General features: G+C 48.0%; 1 protein-coding gene across 2 annotated transcripts in view; it reads left to right on the top strand.

Annotated features, from left to right (window-relative positions):
- LOC146798673 (forkhead box protein N3-like) overlaps positions 1-14,309 on the top strand; it is an 81,763-nt gene extending 67,454 nt beyond the window's left edge. For both annotated transcript variants that reach the window (XM_085625974.1, XM_085625975.1), the window contains exon 5: positions 13,794-14,309. In XM_085625974.1, coding sequence (XP_085482100.1) covers positions 13,794-14,095 — 302 coding nt within the window. In that variant the 3' untranslated portion in view covers positions 14,096-14,309. The remainder of the gene's footprint in view (positions 1-13,793) is intronic.
- Positions 14,310-22,048: the final 7,739 nt, after the last annotated feature.

The following is a 22,048-nucleotide window of genomic DNA, read 5'->3' as shown; positions in this document are numbered from 1 at the left end:
TGTTAACCGACGATCTGGCCTCCCCCTCTACCTAGACCTAAGCCAGGAGCGCGCTTACTTTGCAAATCCCTCCAACCAGGCCCAGACATTATTAGACCACAAGACGTTCGCTGCCTCAGTCAAGTGCACCCCGTCCCTCAGGTAAAAATGCTCGCCCCAGATACACCCATGTGGAATCGTCTGCAACTGGGGGGCCCGAAATAATTTGTCCAACTGTGTGTTGATCCTCCGTACCGAGTGATTCAACGCCCTGACCGAGACCCCCCCCTCGCCACTGCCACCGAGGGATAAGTTGAGACCAAACTACTGTGGAACCCGGGCAAGTCCTGGCCACCCACCCCGCAGTGGAAATGATCTCCTCAATAAGCACGCACCTCCCCAATTTGGCCAAATCATTCTCCCCCAGGTGAAGTATCACCACTGACGGGGGGCAGCTGCTGAGCTAAGAGTCCCTGGAAAAAATTCCGAAACTGGCTGAGGCATAAACCCCCTCTCCCGAAGAATGAGATATCAAACCCCTTTTGCGCCGCCCTCGTCCTACGGTCTCCTGAAAGAAAAACATGTTCCGCACGCCTAACATAAGAGTGGCCCACAATCCAAGTCACCAATTTCCTGTGTCCTCCGTGCTGTGCTGGTGTCGGTCGTCGGCGCCCGGTGGCGAGTTCCTCCCCTGCGTGACAGGTTTGAGAAACTGCAAAAAACCAGAACATACCAGGCGTGAGCACCGTCTTGTCACAACATGTCAATTCGTACATAACTCTTGTAACGTTCGGACGACCATCTCCCCAGTCTCTTAACATTCTCAACTGAGAGACCCCTTGCCACTGCCTCAGTTGCTGCCCCAATCCTAAATGAGTGGGTGCCGAATTCCTTTGGATCAAAACCTGCCAGTCTTACCGTTAGCTCCAAGACTCGTCTAAACTGGTACCTAGTCAATGGTGTACCATCGGCGTGACACAACAGTGCGCCCCCCGCCGTGCCCTCCCGCTGCCTGCAGAAAGCCTCCACGTGAGAAACCGGGCAGCAAGGGTTGGCCCGAGCCCGGTGGAGCACTATGGTGTGACCCCGAGAATCCTGATCAGTTTTTGATCTCTGAATTGTTATCCGCATAACGTCCTCACTGATCTTCACACCGGCCCACTGTAGTCCGCCCACCCTATCCGCTTTCGACCTAGCCACTAACTCCCCAACCCTCAAAGCCCCATAGAAGGCCAGGGAAAATGCAGCTTTGAACAAAAGTACCTCCCACTGTGAGCTACACACACCGTGTAGCGCCCCCAATAAGGCTGTCAGCCGTGCCAGTCCAATGGGCCTTCTCTTATCACCCCGGTAACCCTGTAAACGGCGCCAACCCCTCAAGGCCTTGCGTACCAGAAAGGTGTTAGTGGGATCTCGCATGCCCTTACCCTGGGCGAAGAAGGAGACCGCCACCCTATGTCTGCTCGCAGCCGCCACTGAGCGCCCTTCCCTGTGCATCGATTCTAGGTAAGCTGCAAAGCTGTCCTCCTGAGCCCACCTAACCTCCCATTCCTGCCCCAAAAAAGCCCGGTAAGACAAAAACACCCCTTCGTAAGCTGCCCTGGTCCTGGGGGCTAAGCTAGCAACCACGAGGTCCTGTAATCTGGGGCACCAATCTGCCAAAGTACTGCCGGGAATTGCGCTGGCTGAGGGTCTGCTGCAGGAAGATGTTCCCTGAAAACCTGCATTTTAAAGCGAGAAAGGGAGTCAGCTGCATTGTTGAGGATGCCAGGGACATGTTTGGCTCTGAAAACCACATTCCATTTTAAGCATTGCAACACAATCTCCTTTATTAAGCGCAGTATTAATGGAAAGCGTGCCCCCTGCTGGTTTATACATTCCACAACTGTCATGTTATCTGACCAGAACACCACGGATTGATTGCGTAAGTGTTCCGGCCAGACCATCAATGCTACCCATATCGGGAAGAGTTCCAGAAAGCCAATATTGGCGGTCAGACCCCGTGTTCTCCATTCCGCCGGCCACCGCTGGGCGACCCACTTGGTCCCCAGGATGGCACCAAAGCCCGCACTCCCCGCAGCGTCCGTCCATAAGCCCAATTCTGCTGATGTGGTGGGAGGACCTGACCACACAACTCTGCCATTAAAATCTTCCAGGAATGCCATCCAAATAAGCATGTCCTGGCGAACCTCAGATGACAACCTTGTGTGGTGATGTTTTTCCCGTAACCCTTTCATAGCTTGGGCAATGGAGCGCGAGAAAGGGCGTGCCATTGGGATGACCCGAAGCGCAATATTCAATTGCCCCACGACCTCCTGTAGCTGTTGCAATGTAACCTTGTCTTTGCGTAGGCACTGACGTAGGGCGGCTCTAAACCTAGACACTTTGTCCATGGGTAACCTGAAGCATCCTTCCACTGAGTCAATTTCGATACCAAGAAATTCCAAACAGGTGGACGGTCCAACCGTCTTCCCCGGCGCTAGCTGGACCCCAAAAGCCCGCATGAGCACACAAAATTCCTGCAACGCCCAAGCGCACTCCTGAGATCCCGCCGCACCTAAGAAAAGGAAATCATCCAGATAATGCATAACCTGCCGGTGGCCCGTCGCCTCTCTCATGACCCATTCCAAAAATGAGCTAAACGTCTCAAAGTAGGCACGTGAGATGGAACAGCCCATGGGCATGCATTTATCCATATAGAACTTGCCATCGAAAGTGAAACCTAAGAGATGGTGGTCCAGAGGATGGACTGGGAGGAGACGGAAAGCAGATTCTATGTCTGATTTTGCCATCATCGCCCCTGGCCCCAGTGCCCGCAATAAGTCAACTGCCTGGTCAAATGAGGCATATTTTACACTACAAATCCCCTCATCAATCGCATCATTCAATGACGCTCCTCTAGGCGCCGACAGGTTGTGGATCAGCCTGAACTCCCCTTTCTCTTTTTTGGGTACTACCCCTAGTGGAGAACACACAAAATTGGGGACCGGCACCTTCTGGAAAGGGCCAGCTATCCTACCCAAGGACAGTTCCTTGCTAATCTTAGCAGACACCACTGCGGGGTTATGCTGTACTGACAGTTGATTCCTGCAATGTGCGCTACCTGTGTACCCCCCTGCCGGGATCCTAAAACCTTGGGAAAAACCTTCCTGAAGTAGAGTGGCCGCTGTGTGATTCGGGTACCTATTCAACCAGGGGATCATAGCCAAAACATCTATAAGGGTGGGGATAGCCAAATTATCTACACTACTCTGGCTTCTTCCTCCCCCTCTGACTGTGGTTGCCCTGCTTAGACCTGCAAGATGACTCGGGGTGGGAGGGGTGACCGCAGACTGAACATGCATGTCTAAATTTACAGGTGCCAGGGGCCCTCGTGCAGGTGCCCTTATTAAAATCCCAGCACACCCCTTTTCTCTCAGACCCCCCCCCCCCTACTCCTACCCGGGACCTCGCTCCCCTGAGCCGACCGAAAGGAGTGTTGGGGTCTGGTGGAGTACCCCCTGACCGCACTGGTGGACTGGGGTGGGGCTGAGCTCCCTGAGAACTGCCTATGCCACGACACAGAGTCAACCCTGTCCCATGTCAGTGATGTGTCAAATTCTTTAGCTTTCCTGAAATTGACATCATACTCCTTCCAGGCATCCCCCGGGTACTGCTCGCTCCACCCCACAATCCTACTCTGGTAGCAAGCCAATGGCGCCTGCACATTAGGAGGCCGTTCGGCCATGATGGCCGTGAATACTGCGAAAGCCCTAACCCAGTTGAGCAAAGTTTCCTCTACCCTAAATCTAGAACACTGTGCCCTCCATTCACTAGGATGCATCCACTCCTTTAGTGACTTTGCATGTTCCATTTCCCTGTTATCAAGTAGCAATGAAAAAATGTAAATATATTTTCCCGCCCAGATCATTTCTTTCGTTGCCTGGGACACATGTTGTGCCAAATTCTCACTCCTGGAGGGCATTGACCCATCACCCAAGAGAGGCAGCGCCACCTCCTTACCATTTCCTTGCACGCGGGCCGGTTGACCACCATCTGCGCTCGGTTGGGCGGGGCTGGAACCTGTAAGTGAAGAAGATGAGGGAACCGCAGCTCTGTCAGCCGCCGCTGCCGATTTAATCCTTTCTACCAACTGTGCTGCATCCGCAGCAGGATCTGCTGAAGCAGGTAAAACGCCCCCCTTTTGTAGCCAAGGCAATAAGGCCGCTATTTAAGATACCAATTCAGCAGGGACCGAATCCGGTTTATCATCTGGGGCTACGGGCGCCCCTGGGAGCGTGACCGGCGGCACTGGTATGGCAGGCAAGGGAGTGACCGGCGGCGGGAGGCCCGGCACCGGTACCGCGGGTGGGGAAACAGGCCCCACAGGAGGTAGCGCCGGCGGCGTGGCCGGAGCCGGCGCAGGAACTATCGGCACAGGTATAAGAGGTACCGGAACCGCGGGTGCGGGGTGGATCGAAACCGGAACTACCGGGGCTGAGGCACTGCACCTAGGCTTCTTGGCCTTAGACTTCCTTGGTGGGCTAGCAAAATCCCCCCTTGGCAAGGGTGCCTTTCGCTGCCGTGTGGGCCTGGCTGAAGGCCCTGGGGGATCAGCAAACCTTTCATTCATGCGGGCCTCTAATTCATCCACTTTCCCCAACCTCCTATTAATGCTGTTCATCTCCCGCATCATGGCCTGCATCATAACCTCCATCCTGGACCCTCCTTTACTACCCATGAACCCCGGCATGACTGAGGTGCACCGCCCTACACTCCTAATATTCCGACACAAGTGTAAGTGCGCTTATTACCTTCACCAGATGGAGGATGTACAGGGGGCTGTAAGCACCATGCAACCGTAACCGCAACGCCCCGGCTTATCCGGTTTGTCAGGGGTGAGTGAACTCTAACGTAGACCCACCCGGCGGCTACCAGAAGCAATGCAATGCGAGCCCCCCGCTCTCCTCTTACCGTTCGAATCCTGCGTACTCCCAGCCGGAAATAGACCTGCGTCCAACACCGCCGTCCACCACTCAGCTTACCTCGGGAAAAAACAGCAATGCAGTAATAACCCACCTAAAATAGAACATATATTAATTCCTGGGAGTGGTAAATCACACAGATGTGAAAGCAGAGTGTATAAAGGTAAACACGTATGTACAAGCGCTAACTTTCTGTGACTGCCCAGTCCACTACCCTTGTACACACTCCTGTCTCGAGAATCACCTAATCTATAATGCTCACTAATTACAGCCTTTAATGCCCTTTGCGCGCGCTTATTTCTCCAAGCACCCCCACTTCCAATAAAATAATAACCTCCTAACAGGCTCCAGTTGTTGTAACTGACGCTTCTCTCCACACGGAGCTCGGGCGAGAACCAGGGGGGGGGGAGGAGAAGGTCTTTGTCTGGCTGGGTTCTACGGGGAGCTGCCGTATCTAGCGCAGAAAATAAAGGGACCCACTAAATGACGATCGAGTACCCCGGTCCGAAGGCAGCAGCTCTCAAGGTCACGCCACAGCCTCTGCCAGAAACTTACCCCAGCACCAGTGAGAATGGGCGGGACAACCGCTCTGCCGGCGTTTTTTGCCGCACCCCACCCGCTGCCTCGCAATACCTCGCAACAGTCCCCGCTGAGCTAACGAAGGCTCCCGCACGCCACCAACACGAAAACCTCTTTCCGGCACCAGACCTCGTTTCGAGCCGGATCTGCACCAGCTTCCCCGCAACGATCCTCCGCTCTATCCGCTGGGTAACGACGAAACCTGCAGAAGGGAATCAAGAAGACACGTGAAAAATCGAAGCCCCGAACGCAGGGCACGTCCGTTGTGGGGGAGCGTCCAGGCAACAAGGGGGTCACCTGGGCGCTCCCCGCCTCTTTATTCCACAGTGGCCCGCCCCCTCCCCTCCGACCCGGACGTCGATTAACGACATCCGGGTCAAGGTGGCAACCAATCGGTGGCAGGGCGCGCCCCAGAGGACACGCCCCACCACCGAGAGGTCCGGAAGGAAAGGGGGAGGTCGCCGCACCGCCATGCAGGCGGGGGGGCCAAGAGCCCCCCCTTTTCATAAACGTGAGTGAGCTTCAGTTCCAGAGGATACAATATACAAAACAGATTTTTATTGTTTTGGGTACCCTGGAACCCAACACGGGGATTGAATACCATCTTCTCTGCGCGAAAATGCTAGCAGTACTAAAATTCTTGGTAACAGGTATCACACAGCAGATAGTAGGATTGTTTTTTTAAATTTATTTTTATTTAGCAGAATCAAGCAAAAGTACAGTAGCAAGTAAAATGAATACAGTACTAAAGACATAAGATATATAATAAAGTGATATTGTGCATGGGATCTGGCCTAGATAGTAGGATTGGTGTGTGGTATTTCTCAGTCAACCGTTAGCAAAATACCCTACTAAATGATGGATGCTTTGCAGAGAGTGAGTGAGCCGCATATACAGCCAGAAGTTGGTGAGCCAACAAATTAAAAGGGAGAGCAGAGCCAGGAGTCGGACTTGATACCGGCCTGAGCTTTTCAGTGGCTCGCCCACCTCTATATCCAGCCACCCTTGGACACCCACACAGCTCATGCCAGCAAAGCAAATATCTATGCTACATCAGGATTTCCTGACATCCTAGGAGCACTCGTACACCTGGTGGTCTCACGTAGGCTGGAGTAAGTGGGCTGAGTCCATGAAATGAAGCGTATTTTGTGCAAATTCTGTGTGATGTGGATTGGTGTATAGTAAACTGGTGTGTTAGGTGCTTTGAACGAAACCATACTGTCATGATCTTGACAAGAAGCAACATTAGTCATACTGTGGTAACACTTCACCCTTACAATCCTTGGCAGGCAAATCAGCCCTTCATCAGGATTACAATGCATTAGGATTGCTGTAGTCCAATCTCAAAACATGTTAGAAGTACTGCATGCAACGTAATGCATCATCTTCTCCATAATTTGCAGATTTTAAACAAATTGCGTTTAGCTCAGACGGATCAAAAGTTTCTGGAAACGCAGTGACACCTTGTTGCAGCACAGTGGATAGCTTTTCGCATAGGTTGAATTGTTACTGTTCGTTTATTGCTTTGTTTGGGTGTTAAACTGGTACTGAGTTGAACCTTTGCCATATGATTAACGAGCAAAAACGTAAAAATGATAAAATAATACTATCATAAAATATACCTCATTATCCCAATTACTTTGCATTGTTTTACATAATTTAGGCAACCTTGCCGCATACTTTGGTCCTCCCCTGATACAGAATTCCACGGACCGGGCCAGTAAGGAGGAAAACATGTTATTATGGGCATCAGAGGCACTAAGCAACTAGTTATTACACTATATGCAGCAGCGACATCTAGTGGCAATAGTGTAGATCGTGTAGCAGTAACTCCTAGTGATAAATTAGAGTATCGCAGCACAACAGGGGCCCCAATATGAAATGCAGTTTTTTTTAAAGTATTTTTTTAAGTACTATCCTAAAGATTTCCTTTGGACCCTGCCGTCACCCGTGCCCAAAACGGGGCTGCCTAATAAGTGCTTAATTTGAGCATGTGGTTTCCGGTGCTCAGCACCGGCACTTAATTATCAGCACCGGTGCTTGTGACAGTCTGCCACAAGGTGGCCAATTTAGAGATGACCTCAACAACAGTTAAGTATTAATTCAAAGTACATCAACAATGACTATTGCCTGCCTCCCAAGTCATTCTTATAGCTTTGGGGGCCTGAAAAAGTCCAAATTGTCACACTTGTAGGAGTGTGATGGTTAGTAGCTGTGTTGTTACCATTATTTGAAGGCTGGCAGGGGCAATCTGCGGTGCAAGCTGCAGCAGCCTCCTGACGAGAGCCCTGGCACATAATTTTCTACAAATTGAGCACTGCTACTATCAAGGGTGCCTGGTTTTGAGGCCACCTTCTCTCTCTTTCTTCCATCACCCTACACATCTGCCTCTTTAGCAGGTCCACTTTACAGTGCGCCTAGGAGCTCCAGATCGCAGCGCACTGTTCATATCCACAGCAACACACAAGCACGCGCATTTGGATTAGAACTGGCTTCAGGGCAGAGTCAGACCCAGAGAACACTTACACCCCAAAAGGCGAGGCATAGACGCAACTACATACGCAGGCATAGCTGCATAGACGCAGGCGCATCTGTGCCTGTATCACAGCAGGTGCACTTTTTCACACATCTTCCCTTCTCACTCGTCAATGTCGCTTCCGAGCGGATGGTTTTATTCATTTTTTTCTTACTTCAAATGAGTACAAAAAATCCTTAGCAACGGAGGTTTCCATGGGAACCGACGGCAATGGTGATGCTGGGTGTGTAGGCGCTGAGACAAACACCGAGGTGGAAATAACACTCCAGCCGAGGTGTCGATCTAACCTGGGCCTGAAGCGGCCGCCACAGGTAGCTGGTATGGAGCTGATTAGCACCAGAGGGCCGGTGAACACAAGCAGAACCCGAATCTGGCACTCCTGGAGCGACATCGCTGCAGTTTTTAACCAAAATTATATCTGCTTTTCAAACTCGTCCCCCACACCCACAAAAATGGAGGCGAGTGTATTATTGTGTTACATGCACATCATGATCCTTCCCACACATACAGCAGTGGCAATACATAGCATTTTACACTGTGCGCATGTGCATATATACTATGTATTTTTGTGTTTAAAATATGCTATTGCTATACAATGCATTACCATGATATGACCTATAATACCCCAAAAATGAAAGAAAGCAATTCTATGAAGTGTAATATTATGAAAACAGAAGAAGAAAAGGGGAACAGTGGATAAGAATGCATCATATTTACTATGTTTTGTACTTTATTTATTTACTAAGTGATTTTATATAGGCGCATGCGCATCAGAGCACTTCACAAAATGAAAATAGTCTGTACATGGTAGGAAATATGTAGAACAGCTAGTACAAAATATATAATAATTAAGCCTAAGAAGCCTATGCAAGACTATACAAAGATGTATAACAATTGTCTATAGAGGAGACCGTGATAAGGGGCCAAATGACAGCGCTGTGGCGACACAACAGATTGAGAACATACAAGATATGTGTCGTCAGATTGTCAGAGGCGCTAATGCCAGGGAGAGGGGCCATCCCTTGGGTTCAGGTTATGGGCTTAACTTCCAGCGAGGTTCTATCATTGTCCATGGATCTCCAGAACCTAAACCGAACAGAGAGCGCAAGCCGAAGGATGTCATGGAAAGATTAAGGGAGAAATTCCCCAAGGACATTGGGGAGGTGCTGTACATTCTGGTGAGGGTCTGTCTGAAGCGGTCGAGCATCTTATACAAGGTTGGCCAAAAGAGAAACATGAACAAAGAGTTGCAGCCTTATTGGAAAGAATCATCTGGTAGAGGTGCCTTTGCAGGGCAACTTGTTATGTTGAGATATTTTGTTTTCCCTCATGAGATACTGAGAGTGCTCATGATATGCTGATTGAGACAGCTCCCACTGGACCCAAGCATGACATCTACAAAGAAGAAACTGCCTAAAACATATTGTTGAAAGACACAAAGATGATGGACGAAATCAAACTTTCACCCCCAGTCTAGAGATCTGGGTTAAATCCATCCTTCTTTTGCTCACCACCCCACTCCAGTTTAGACACAGTTATATGCAAATCAGTCTTGACCATGTGCCTCATGGGAACTGTCCAGCCCAAACAGCCAAGCCAGGTCATCCCTGGACCGGAAACATGCATCCTGGGATTGGTGTCTAGACATCACCCCTCATCAGCCAGGCTAGCTTGAATCCAATGGCACAGTGAACCTGGGACCCATGCCTGGGCAAGGCCGGCGCACTTAGGGCGACAAAGCAAAAGACACAAGGATGCTGGACGGAATGCAGAGCAAATCAAACATTCACCCACAGTCAAGACATCTGGGTTAAATCCATCGTTCTTTTGCTCACCATGCCACCCCAGTTTAGACCCAGCCATATGCAAATCAGTCTTGACCCTGTGCCTCATGGGAACTGTCCAGGCTGACCTGCCAAGCCAGGTCCTCCCTGGACCGCAAACAAGCAGACTAAAACATATTGGTGGCCACGATTGATGGCAGTATCGATATGCTTGTCATTCAGTATAATGAGCACAAGTACTCTGCACTGGAAATGGCAAAATGTGTCTTTCAGTTACGTAAAGCTTCCTGACCGACCTTGAATTTTGTTGGTCCTATGAATATTTGCATAGAAGAAATGGTACTGGTGGGCTTCTTTTCCGAATGCATTGACTATACCTCTTTAAACTTGGGAAAAGGTTTTAGTGCTATCAATTTCTTGCAAGAAACAGTACAGTAGAGGTATGTTCTTTGGCATAAATATTACAATTTCATATTTACAATGAGGGATGTATTGATCCCACATCATGTTGCAGTCAAGAATTGGAATTTTGATGAAAGTAAGAGAAAAGAGAGCTTCTGGGTCCACATTAATGTAGTATGTAAATTCAAAGAAAAACAACCCAAATAATCAAAAATAATTTTTTGGGGGGGAGAACCGATTATTAGAAATACAGTTTGGTTGAAAATAATAGGAAACCTGCAAGAACGGTTTAAAAGTACATAATATTGCATTATTACAATAAATAATTTGGGGCCAATAGTAAAACGGAAATCGTTTTAATAATGAAGTGGAAACAATATAAGGAGATACAGGCAGTAGAAGGCGGATTAGTGGAAGGTTGAAGACGAGGAATGAGGGTACATAAGCTGACGGCCACGAAAAAAGGAGGAACACAAGCAACAGGTAAAGAAAGCTCAGCTTAAAAAGGACAGATGGAATGGGTTGAGGACTAGACCCCCATAAAAAAGCAAGACGCAAGGAACATGGTAGAAAAAATGATAGAAGGAGGAATTTTGAGGAGGAGTAGCAAATTAAAAGAAAGTAAATAGTGCCCAATGAAAAAGACCAAAAGAGAGGATTCAGGATCAAAATGAACTGCATTTTACACAATAAACACACGAAAAAGCAACTTTATTCACTGTTTTCTACTGAACGCCATTCTTCTTGAAAGTTTTGATTAAACAGTTCAGGTGAAACGGTTTCTCAAAACAGGGTTTCCAAAAAGTTGTTCCTTTATGAAATCACATGCAAACCCACATTAGTGACAGGCTCACCTAACAATGCAACAGGTCTCAAATTTACGAGAATTTGAGCTATTGCCATTGACAATGACGATGCTTTTTACATATGTGTGATTTTTAAAACAGATAAATAAAAGGCATTGTCATTTACAATGCCAATAGCTTAAACTCTTGCAAATGCGAGACCTATTGCATTGCAAATGCATTTGGCATATTCAGGGTTGGATTGAGATTAAAAATAGGCCCGGGCACGCTAAAAAAAGTGGCCCACATTTGCATATTGCCTTTCTGCAAAACACTGCTTCGGCAAAATTGAAAAAAAAGGTGGGGGGGGAGAGGTGGGTTTAAAAAAAATGCACGGATTAGTTTACACTGGTGAAACACACCTTAAACAAGTGAGGCCACTTTTGCTCAGGCTTCCTGCCCCTGCTCAATATGCATATATTAATGGCCGTCCCAGCGAGAGAAAGGGAGTGACAACTCTGCCTTTGATAAAAGGGACGTAATGGACGCCCATCTATCTCCAGAAAGACCACTCAGGCACCCACTGGGCCGCAGGCTGCATCGAACAACGCAGAAACCGCCCAAATCGGGCCCCCAGGCTGCTCAAAAAAGCAGCTCACAGCTGGAATTCAGATACCGGCCCATCAGTCAGTATCCGAATGCCCGCATTACCAATCCGACGCTGGTTTTATTCTACCTCCGTGACTTAGGCCAGTACCTTGGTTCTGCCTTATAATTCCACGTTTCTGCTGGTGCTAGTTATTCGCCTGACATGGTGCCATGCATAGCCAAAAATATCATGTACGGGTAGATTGTATTACTTGGGTGAACATGTCAGAAAGTAGAACGGCAGATGAAAATCTGACACTTTTTGTGGCTCAAACCTGGAGTCGTGGTAGACAAGTATTCTTGTAAGCTGCGTAAATCATGGACAGGATGTGGTATGTAGTGAGTGATGCAGGGCGCATCGTCGTCCAGCCCAAGGTACCTGTAGGAACCTGCGCCTTTGCTGCAACCAAGAGCATATCATTAATTCAAAGTGATCCTGTGTCCGGAGAATGTTAAAATAGGCGGCAGAATTTAACTGCAATACAATGATTGCTGGCTCTCTATCTTAAACAGCGAGGCCTACTCCAAGATAGTCGGGCCAAGCTCTTACAAGGCCCGTGGTGAACGTGGACTGTAATGCCTGCAGTTCTGCCAGCGGTGAGGCCTCCAGCAAGAGGTACCTCCAGGCTTGGGATGTGTGCGCTCTGGGCCACAGTGATGAAGTTGGGATGCATGTTTCTGAGGTCCACGGAGTGGCACGGCTGCTTCCTCAAAGCTCAAAGTGGAGGAATTGTGTATGCGTCCAGGGCAAGAGGGGCCAGAGCTATGTGCCTTGAATGCCCGCAATTGAGGAAATTGCGGTATGCTTTCGGGAGGCCCACCGAACCATGGGGTGGGCTGTTGGCAGGCCCAGAGTGAGGGATTATACAGCTGCGAGGCCCAAAGCCCGAGTTGCTGAGGTTGTGTGTCATCAAGGTGCACACAAAGTAGTCTATTTTGAGCCTCCGAGGCCCGCAACAAGAGTGCCTGGGCAGTGTCCTCAAGGCCCACAGTGACGTAGTCTTGATGTGCATCCAGCAAGAGACGGTTGCGTTCCCTCAAGACCCACAGTCGGGGAGTTGGAATGTCCGTTCTCGGTGCCGTACCTCAATTACATGCGGTTTTGGGCCACAGCATTCTTTTACAAAAGTAGGTTGGCTTCACTAGTGATCCCGAAATGTCAACATTGCGTTTTGACATAGTGGTAAAACCCTCTCTGTCCAACGAGCTGTGCTGAGCAATGATTTTCGAATTATAGACCTAAATTGTTATTATTTGAAATGTTCCAGATTCCTCTAAGAGGGAAAGTTATGTCAGTGGAAATAACAGCCGTGGTGTTTCCACTGATTCGGCCATTTTACAAGGCTCTATGGATTGTAGCTTTGCTTTTCTTCTAACGATGAGATGACAATACCGAGTTTGATAGAGCGCTTGTAGCGGTGCAGTGTCTGTACACATCTGGGTACAACATGGACAACGAGAGGGGTCTAGAACAAAGGCAATGCTGACAGTAGGAGGGGGCGGGAACAAAGGGAATGCAGACAACGGGAGGGGGCGGGAGCATGGTGAACACGACAACGGGAGGTGGGTGGGAGCAAAGTAAAGCAAAACAGAAAATTAAAAAACAAGTTGACACAAAGAAAAAGTAGTGCGCTTCCCAAAACATATGGCCCATATCGAAAGGATCCATGTAGCAGGGGCGGTCACCAGGGCGGGAACAAAACAGCCACAAGGTGGGACATTAGTACTCAATTACCCAACTAAAAGTATGGAATTTGTAAAGGCGGACCAAGCAGCCAAAACAGTGGGCGTGTGGTGGGTGTCTTCAAACTTCCCAGAGGGATTACAGCATGCCTCGCAGAGCAGCGCATGTGCACTGCCTCTAGGCTCGACCTAAAAATTATGATATTTCCAAAGTTCCTAATAATAAAATATTATTTTATGGGAGGGAGGTGGGGTTTGGGAGATCAGGCTTTAAAGTGATTTCAAGATTGTGACCTGGTACAATGCCAAAATCTGTAATAAAGAAATAGTGAAAATAACAATACTTGGTTCAAAACTTGGGGTGGACGAAAATAGGGAATCTCATGCACTTTTGTCTTAAATAATGGTCAATCACCTTTCTTTTTGCCCATAGGCGAAGGAACGGACATGTGTGGGCAGACAAGTGACCTTCTACAGCTAGCAGGGCCTCATAATAAGGACCACACCTACAGCATCGTGAACATCCAGCTGGTGCAAGGAGGTGCGGAGCAAGTGCTGTTTACCTCGGGCCCAGGCACACCTGAGGATGGCGGCTGCCTGGAGCTCCTGGTCTTCTCAGACCACACCGGGAGCCGACTGGACTGGTGCATCGAGGCCATGGGTCTGGTGGAGGTGGACAGTGAAGCACGAGAGGCTGCTAGGTCCCTGCTTCACCTGGCTGGGATTCAGTACTGAAAGGGGAAATTACTGTGATCTTTCATTACCAGAGACATACTGCTTTGAGGGCCTCTGAGTCCCATGGAAATCCAAAATACAGTACCGCCGACACACAACTGATGCTGACCAGACACTACCCAAAGACGACTGATCCTAAGACCCTCATGCCAAAGGCAGGGGTGTTATGCTGCCTTCTCACACGGTCAATAAAACCACAAAACGTCCAAGAGTATTATTTGATTGGGGGCCTGGCAGTCTCATCTATATAAGGGGGTGATGATGGGAACACGCTGGGGTGTGACAGTAAATGTTAGGGCAAAATGGCAGAAAGATATTCCATAAATGCGAAGATGGGGGATGAGATAAGTGTGAGTGTGTGGGGACAACAGGGGCAAAGTGTCAATAAAGTATGAACTATGATCTGGGGTGCAATAGTTGACGACACAGGCACCGAAGCAGCAATCACCAGATGTGGGGTTATGGTCAGACGTGTGGCAAAAAGAACAAAATATCCTGTATTTATTTGGCCTTTCAAGTACAGGTCACAGTAGCCTTTGGAAATCTAGGGCTCGATTCACAAAGATTTTGCTATAAGTAAGTGTAACCTACTATTGAAGTACTGCTGGTATACTCCTGGAATTTAAGAGTAAGTCAGGAGTACTATAGCGTAAAACACAGCACAATATTTATGAATAGAGCAGATAGACTACAATAGCATCTTTAGCAAAAACGCTGACCTTCAACATCTTTAGCCGTGCGTAAATATCATTCAACTGAAATTTTGACCTGCATCTAAAGCCACTCTCTGAAGCACTTGGCCTCAAATACGCAAAGGTATAGCAAACAGTAAATGCCGCCAATCCTAAAATAAGCTTGAATGTGAGAGTGGCTTGAATTTGGAATTAAATACAGGTACAAAAATGTATAGGGAGCATATCCAAGTCAAGATTTTAGCTGTCTATTTTGGAGTCTGTTTTTGCAGAAGACATTTTTGTGGTCTAAGTGTTTACGCAGAACCATTGGTAACTGCATATACGAATATATAGCCCAACTACATAATCAATTGATAGGTTAACATGTCTGTATTTCACTGATAATATTTAAACAAGTTCGCTAACTATCGGAAGCTTGGTATTTGTAATCACACAGTGAGAGAGCATACAACTCTATTAATGCACAACTGGGAAAGATCTATCTCACTTGGACTGGGACGTGTGCCCTAGAGGTTACAGCTTCGCTCCCACCGGTGATTTAGCTCAATCAATTTCACTAGATTGAAGCCTGTGATCCTTGCGCTACACACCAATCTCTATAGAAAGTGTATTAATCTTCATTGGGATTAGATGAGACCAGCAGGATGCACAGAGATCTTTGCAGTAGATGCATTAACCCACTGAGGTTTTAGATTGGACTTAGAACATGTGACCTGAAGCCTACACCTGGATCCCAACAGTCTGTATTTTAACCAACAGAACCAACCTATAATGTTTAGAACCAGTGATCAATCAATCACACACACACACACACACAAGTTTCAGATACAGTTTTAAAAAAAATCTTTTGCAAATTTTTTCCCATTTTCACTTTGTTCTATTTTCTCACCTCTTGTCTTTTTAACTTTTTCATTTATCTTTACCTCCCCCCCCCCCCCCCCCGGGCTCGATTCCATTTTTGTAGGAAGCTGGCTTTTTATGTGCTATATCAATAATCTGATATACTGTGTAAAGAGTCCAGGGGTTCCCTTACTCATGGACAGTGCTTACAATGTAATCCCAAAGTGCTCTATTGGGGGTAGTCTGGTGGAGCAGCCTTAGGCTTAGCACAGAGGAGTGTGAGACATTTGCAAATACAGACAATGAATAATAAATGACAACATGACTCAAGAAAGAGATCCACACCAATTTATAAAAATAGCAGGTATCTCTATATATGTTAAGGCATCAGAGAAAAATCGTTCGGGTAAGTACATTTTTAGATACTAATTCTTTTCACTTTAAAAAGTGGACACAGTGCAATTTCTGAGTTCTGCAATTTTATCCTATGGAAGGAGGAAACAAGTTCTGCAAACAGATACAGTACATTGACTTACAACATCAATCTCCATGAGTTAAGGTGAGTTGTGGGCAAGGTCTAAGGCAGCACCAACGGTACACCATCAGCGGCATGAGGACAGCCGGGAGCAAATCGGCGTTGGGAGCCCAATGTGTTTCGATGGGGATCGGTCTCTGTTAAAAGAGGCTGCAGGCTCTGACTAGGAAACCAGTTGGGCTGAACCAGCAAGTGGGCTCAGGCATTGCGATGCTCGGGGATGGGGGGGACAACTTTGGTCCTTTTCTCCAAGGCCCAGGGACGACAGTTGCAGAGCTGTCTTTAGGCGTCATCATCCCAAGTTTCTGGAGTCACTGCTGCAGGACGAGTTGACTTTGGCGCAGTTTTCCACGAGGGCTGCAGACGGGCCAGCGTGGCTTTGGTCAAGTAAGGTGCTCTCTTCAGTCTTCTCTGCTTTTGGAGCTCTTCGGTGTCCTCTCTCTTCTTAGGTCATCAGGATGTGCTTCTCTGGTGTCAGGGACTCCCCTAAATACTGAATTTAGGGGCTTTAGGGGAGTGTAGGGTAGTAGTAGCCAGTGGGCTACTGCCCCTTTGGGACACTGCGCCCACTATATGACAATGTCTAGTAGGAAGTGGGCACAACCTTGTCCCAAAATTCCTAGGTATGCCATCACAAAGATGGCTACCTCTGAAAATTTGCGTCACCTAGCAATTGGCCCACCTTAGGGGTGGTACTAGCCTGGGGGTGGCACGCCGCCCTGACCAGCTAATTTTACCAACTGTCCAGGTGCCATGTGGGCTCTGGACAGGGTGGGAGGCTTACTATCCTGTGAGGGGAGCCAGATTCGCATTCCAAAGACAGCAGCTCCTTTGAAGCTCACCAGCCCAAGAAGGCTAATCAGTAGGTCATCCTGTGGGAGGGGGTGTTACACCCTCTGCCTGGATAAACTTTTGTTCTCGGCCTCCTGAAAGCAAAGGCTTGTGAGAGCCTTTGCTTTCAGAAGGCCAAGAACAAAAGCCTGTCTGGGCAGAGGGTGTAACACCTAGGAGGTCAGAACAGTGTCTCAGGTGGCAGGCTGGTAGAAGAATCCAGTCAGCAAGCACACCAGAAGCAGGTAGGGATTCGGGGGGGGGAGGCTCTGAGGTGCCCTCTGAGTGCATGTATTGATAAAGCCAGTACTGGCATCAGTGTAGGTTTATCAAGATGAGATGTTTGGTACCAAACATCCCTATTTTCAGTGAAGCCATCATGTAGCGTGGAAACTCATTTCACTAGTGTCCAGTACAAGGTTTAAGATGGCTTCCCTGGTCACTTGCACTGGCAGCAATAGGGCTGACCAGCACAACGGCATATCTGCTCATGCAGATATGCCCTCACATACTCCCGAAGATTCACAAAAACCGGATGCCCCCACCACGTAGACAAATTGTTTCTGGTATAGGGTCAGCCTTGGAGCCTTTGTCACAATTTTGTGACTGGTTCCTGCGGCCAATCGTTAAGGAATCACTGTCTTACCTCCGGGATACGAAGGATGTTCTATGTCTCCTTAGAGACCTGACGGTGGATATAACCAATGACTGGTTTATAATAATGGACATAGAAGCTCTTTACACGAGCATACCACAAAGACGGACCCTGGAAGTTGTGGAGAACATCATCCTCAACAGGGAGTGGGATTTTATAACCCCACAACACTTTGTGATGGAATGTGCTGAACTGGCCCTCACAGAAAATTTCTTCGAATTCGAGAAGGTCATCTACCATCAAATCACGGGAACTTCGATGGGCAGCACCTTTGCCCCCAGTATGGCCTGCCTGTACGTCCAACAATTCGAGGACGACTTCATCCATAGCCCACACAACCCATTCTTACAACACCTTAAGATTTGGAAGCGTTTTATAGACGACGTTCTAATAGTATGGAATGGAACTGAAGAGGATGCAACAAGATTTGTCCAATGGGTCAATACCAAAGACAGACACCTCAGATTTACACACACAATTAACAAGAACCATGCAGTTTTCTTAGTCCTAGACATCACAATGACCAACGAAGGGATAGCAACCAAGGTGCACAACAAGACCACCGACAGAAATAGCTTACTGTTATATGAGAGCTACCACCCAAAGGCCCTAAGACAAAATCTACCGGTAGAACAATTCCTTCGTGTTAGAAGAAACTGCTCCGACATTGATACCTTCGAAGAACAGGCAGTTCAACTGGAAAAGAAACTCCTTGAACGACATTACCCTAAACAAATGGTGAGAAAGGCCAAAAAACGAGCAAGAAACAATCCAAGGGAAGCGCTACTGGAGAACGTGGTAAAAGAGAACACCGAGAGAACAGTGTGTGTTACCACATTCACTCCTGCCTCAAACACAGTACAAAAGATCTTTAGGAAAAGATGGCATATCCTGAACAGCGCTGGCAAACAGTGGGAACCATCATTGTTTGCATTCAAACGCAATAAAAGCTTGCGAGATTAACTAGTACACGCCCAAATGCCAACCACAGATGGCGCTGAACAACAGAGGCTTTGGGACCAACCACGCGTGGTGGGCCATTTTTCATGTGGTGGGTGTACATCCTGCAACCTTACCAGTAATACGAAAGAAGTGAACATAGGCACCGGTAAACCATGGCAACTACGAACATTCAGCAACTGCAATACCGAAAATGTCGTTTATTTATTAACGTGCCCATGTGGCCTCCAATATGTAGGCATGACAACAAGAAAAATCAGAATTCGCATTAACGAACACTGTAGCACCATCAGGTGTAAAAAAACGAACACTAAGTTGACACGTCACTTTCTGGAAAGAAATCATAATGACACAGACCTACGATGGACCATCCTTGAAGTGATGAATAAAAGCAAATTTGACCTCTCAAAAGCCCTACATGTGAGGGAACAACGGTGTGTCTATCGCCTGCGATCCCACGAGCAGGGCCTCAATGATGACATCCCGTGGCTACAATTGGGTCGATGATCACTGGTCTAAGATCTAACTTTCTCATGATCATACCACCCTGCCTCCTCAAGAATCTGCACTTTGAGTGGCCACAAACACCGAACCACCTTGCGATCAGCTCTGCCCCTTCATTTAACAAACTCCCATTCTTGTACCAATCACCATGGTCTTTTCATTCCCCCTGACGCCATCACGTCACCTTTTTACCCCACAACTTGCCAACCCACCATAGAGCTACGCATGACACCATCACGCACCACAGTTTCTACAATGCTGTAGTGCACCTGCGCCCTCTAGGTATCCATTTCAAACTGTGAATTTGCGGTTACTCTCTCCCCCCTTTTCCTATGTTAATTTCATCTTCATTTAAACTTTCACAGTTATTCGCGCCGACCCTGGCAATTCGTGTTCGGCATTGCCGAGCCCTGGCTCTCGCAAGACACCCGCCTTACCCGGGCAACCAAACACGCGCTCAGCCGCACGCGACGCCTGCACGTTGAACCACTTCCACCTTGAGTCGCACCCCCAGCCAGTCACGCTCCGCCATACCGGTATCACACCATATTTGGGCATAACCCGCTCTATGAGTGATACCATTGGACGCGCGTCTCTGCCATTTTAAAACCAGGCATTTTTCGGCACTCATTATACCTATGTCCGCTTGCGACATCGGAAGCAACACACCGAGAGGCACTCTCCCGGCTTTATCTCTCAGCGCCGCTTCTAATTAACCAAACGACCGCACTATAAAAGCACCGGCCCAACTTCCTCACTTTAACATTCGGGAGGACCGGGAGCAGTAACATAGGAGGCAGGAGGGATACTTTCCTGAGACAGTAAGAGTGTGACTGAAGTGACTGATTAAATGGGATTCATTGATCCATCGTTGTGCGAATGTGTGTGTTTTGCGTTGTGGTTGGAGGCCTCACTCCAAAACGTTGATTCATGCAATTTTGGTTTACATTTTCTCCTTTCAGAACGAACAGGAGTTTCCCCTCCCCTCCCCTCCCCCCATGGGGCAAGTATTTTTTGCGACTAGGGTAAGACTCATGAGAGCCACCTCGCTCTCACAATAACTTTTTATGTGTACACACATAGAGTGTCACAAGTCACGTGAATAGTCACTCACCTAGAGGAACCTACGCATGCGTTGTTTCTTTATGCTAATATTTTATTGTTTTCCTGACACATTCTTACAGTTTCAAATAAATGTTTGATATTTTATCACTCTTTCTCTAGGCTTGACGTTTGGAAGCTCATTAGGAAGTGGAGCGTGGCCTTTGCCACACCCGCACAGTGGTATTGTCTTGCCACCAGTTGGTAAGAACGGAGCCCCCCTGTTTTCACTTAGGTCCTGATGAATGCCTTGGACCCACTTGGGCCGACACGGCAGAAACATGTTGACCACTCACGAGATGGTTAGGGGACACTAAACACCCCACTCACCGTCCAATGCTTTTAGTATCATATAGTTATTAGCTACATTAAAATAAGATTTTCTGGTAACTATAATGATTTTTAACCTCACACACATTTTCACGGGCCCCCACTCAATAGCTTAGAAGTGCATCCCTGTCATCAGGTGTATGCCCGCCCTCTATCAAATGAAGGTTTTAGAGGGCGAGGACTGGCCGATGATGAAGGATGACACCAGGTGGTGTGTGAGACCAGTCCGTCACTTTTTGTGAGATGCCCTCACTCACAATGCTTTTGTAACTGTATTAGGGTCACTTTCACTAGGAGCAGCTTTCTGTGGTAAACATTTAATAGTGGAGGCTGCTAGCTCCTAGAACCCCATGCCTCCTGTTCCCTCCTCCACACGTTGTGGAGTTCCCTCGTGATTACAGTTATGTACAGCTGCTTGCTGTGGGAACAAAATAAGGGGTACCCTTCCCTAACTGTAGGGCCTTGTTCTGAGTCACATACTTTCCTGATCAGAACAAAAGGACAGACTTAGTCGAGCCTATCCCCAAGAACGAAAAGAGCATATTAGAGGTTTGATCAAGCATCACAATCCGCTTACCCTACCTGCAATATGGATACCGAACTCTCGTTCGGGGAGGAGATCTTAGCGGAGATCCTCAACACACCATCTTTACTAGCCGAAACCATAGTTACCCAGACGGTTAAAAATTCAGACGAATGGGAGGCACTGTCTACTAAGAAAAAAGAACAAATACGTACAGCCCTCCATGGGGCATTTATGACGGAGTATCTCCGGATGAACACGGCCCCAAGAGGCCTCATTGTCACCAATGAGCCAAGATTGTTCCTCAACAATAGGGAATTCAGAATCAATTGGTCTAGCATCGCCTGGAAGTGCACGAAAGACTGGCTTATCCTAATCATTAACACCGCCAGACAATTAGCGGATACCCTTCTTATTGAGATCCAACAGAGCGAATGTAAACTGAAGACAACGGTACAACTTTCAGCTTTTAAGAAGAAGCTGGAAGAAATCAACAAAGACCATTCTGATTATATGGAGTACCTCACACAGTTAAAACTGACAAAACTCAGAAAGGACGTACAGAAATTCAGAAAAGAAACTGTATATCCATATAAACACTATGACAAACCAGCTCCACAACAGACCGAGAGAAGACAACGGTTCAGACCCACTCCTCTTAACTGGACATTCAGCTCCGGAGAGGAGAGGAGTGATAGTAGCAGCGATGAGGGTTCAGGACCACAATATGGGAAACCATCGGGGTACCACCACCCCATGATGCAAGCCCCACAACCCCCTCCATTCGGTTACTGGCAGCAACCGTATTTCCAACCAGGCTTCGGATTCCCACAAGGACCACCGCCTTTTCTATTCCGGGGCAGAGGCAGAGGGAGAGGCCGACAAAAAAGAAGAAACACGAAGGTACAGTGGGAGGACCAACAACAACCCCCCCCATGTAGTGGTGACCAGGAGCAGAGGGAGAGTGGACATGCCCTCG

Source organism: Triturus cristatus, chromosome 9 (assembly GCF_964204655.1).
Source record: "Triturus cristatus chromosome 9, aTriCri1.1, whole genome shotgun sequence".
Taxonomy (NCBI): Eukaryota; Metazoa; Chordata; class Amphibia; order Caudata; family Salamandridae; genus Triturus; species Triturus cristatus.
This window is presented reverse-complemented; position numbering and strand designations above follow the sequence as displayed.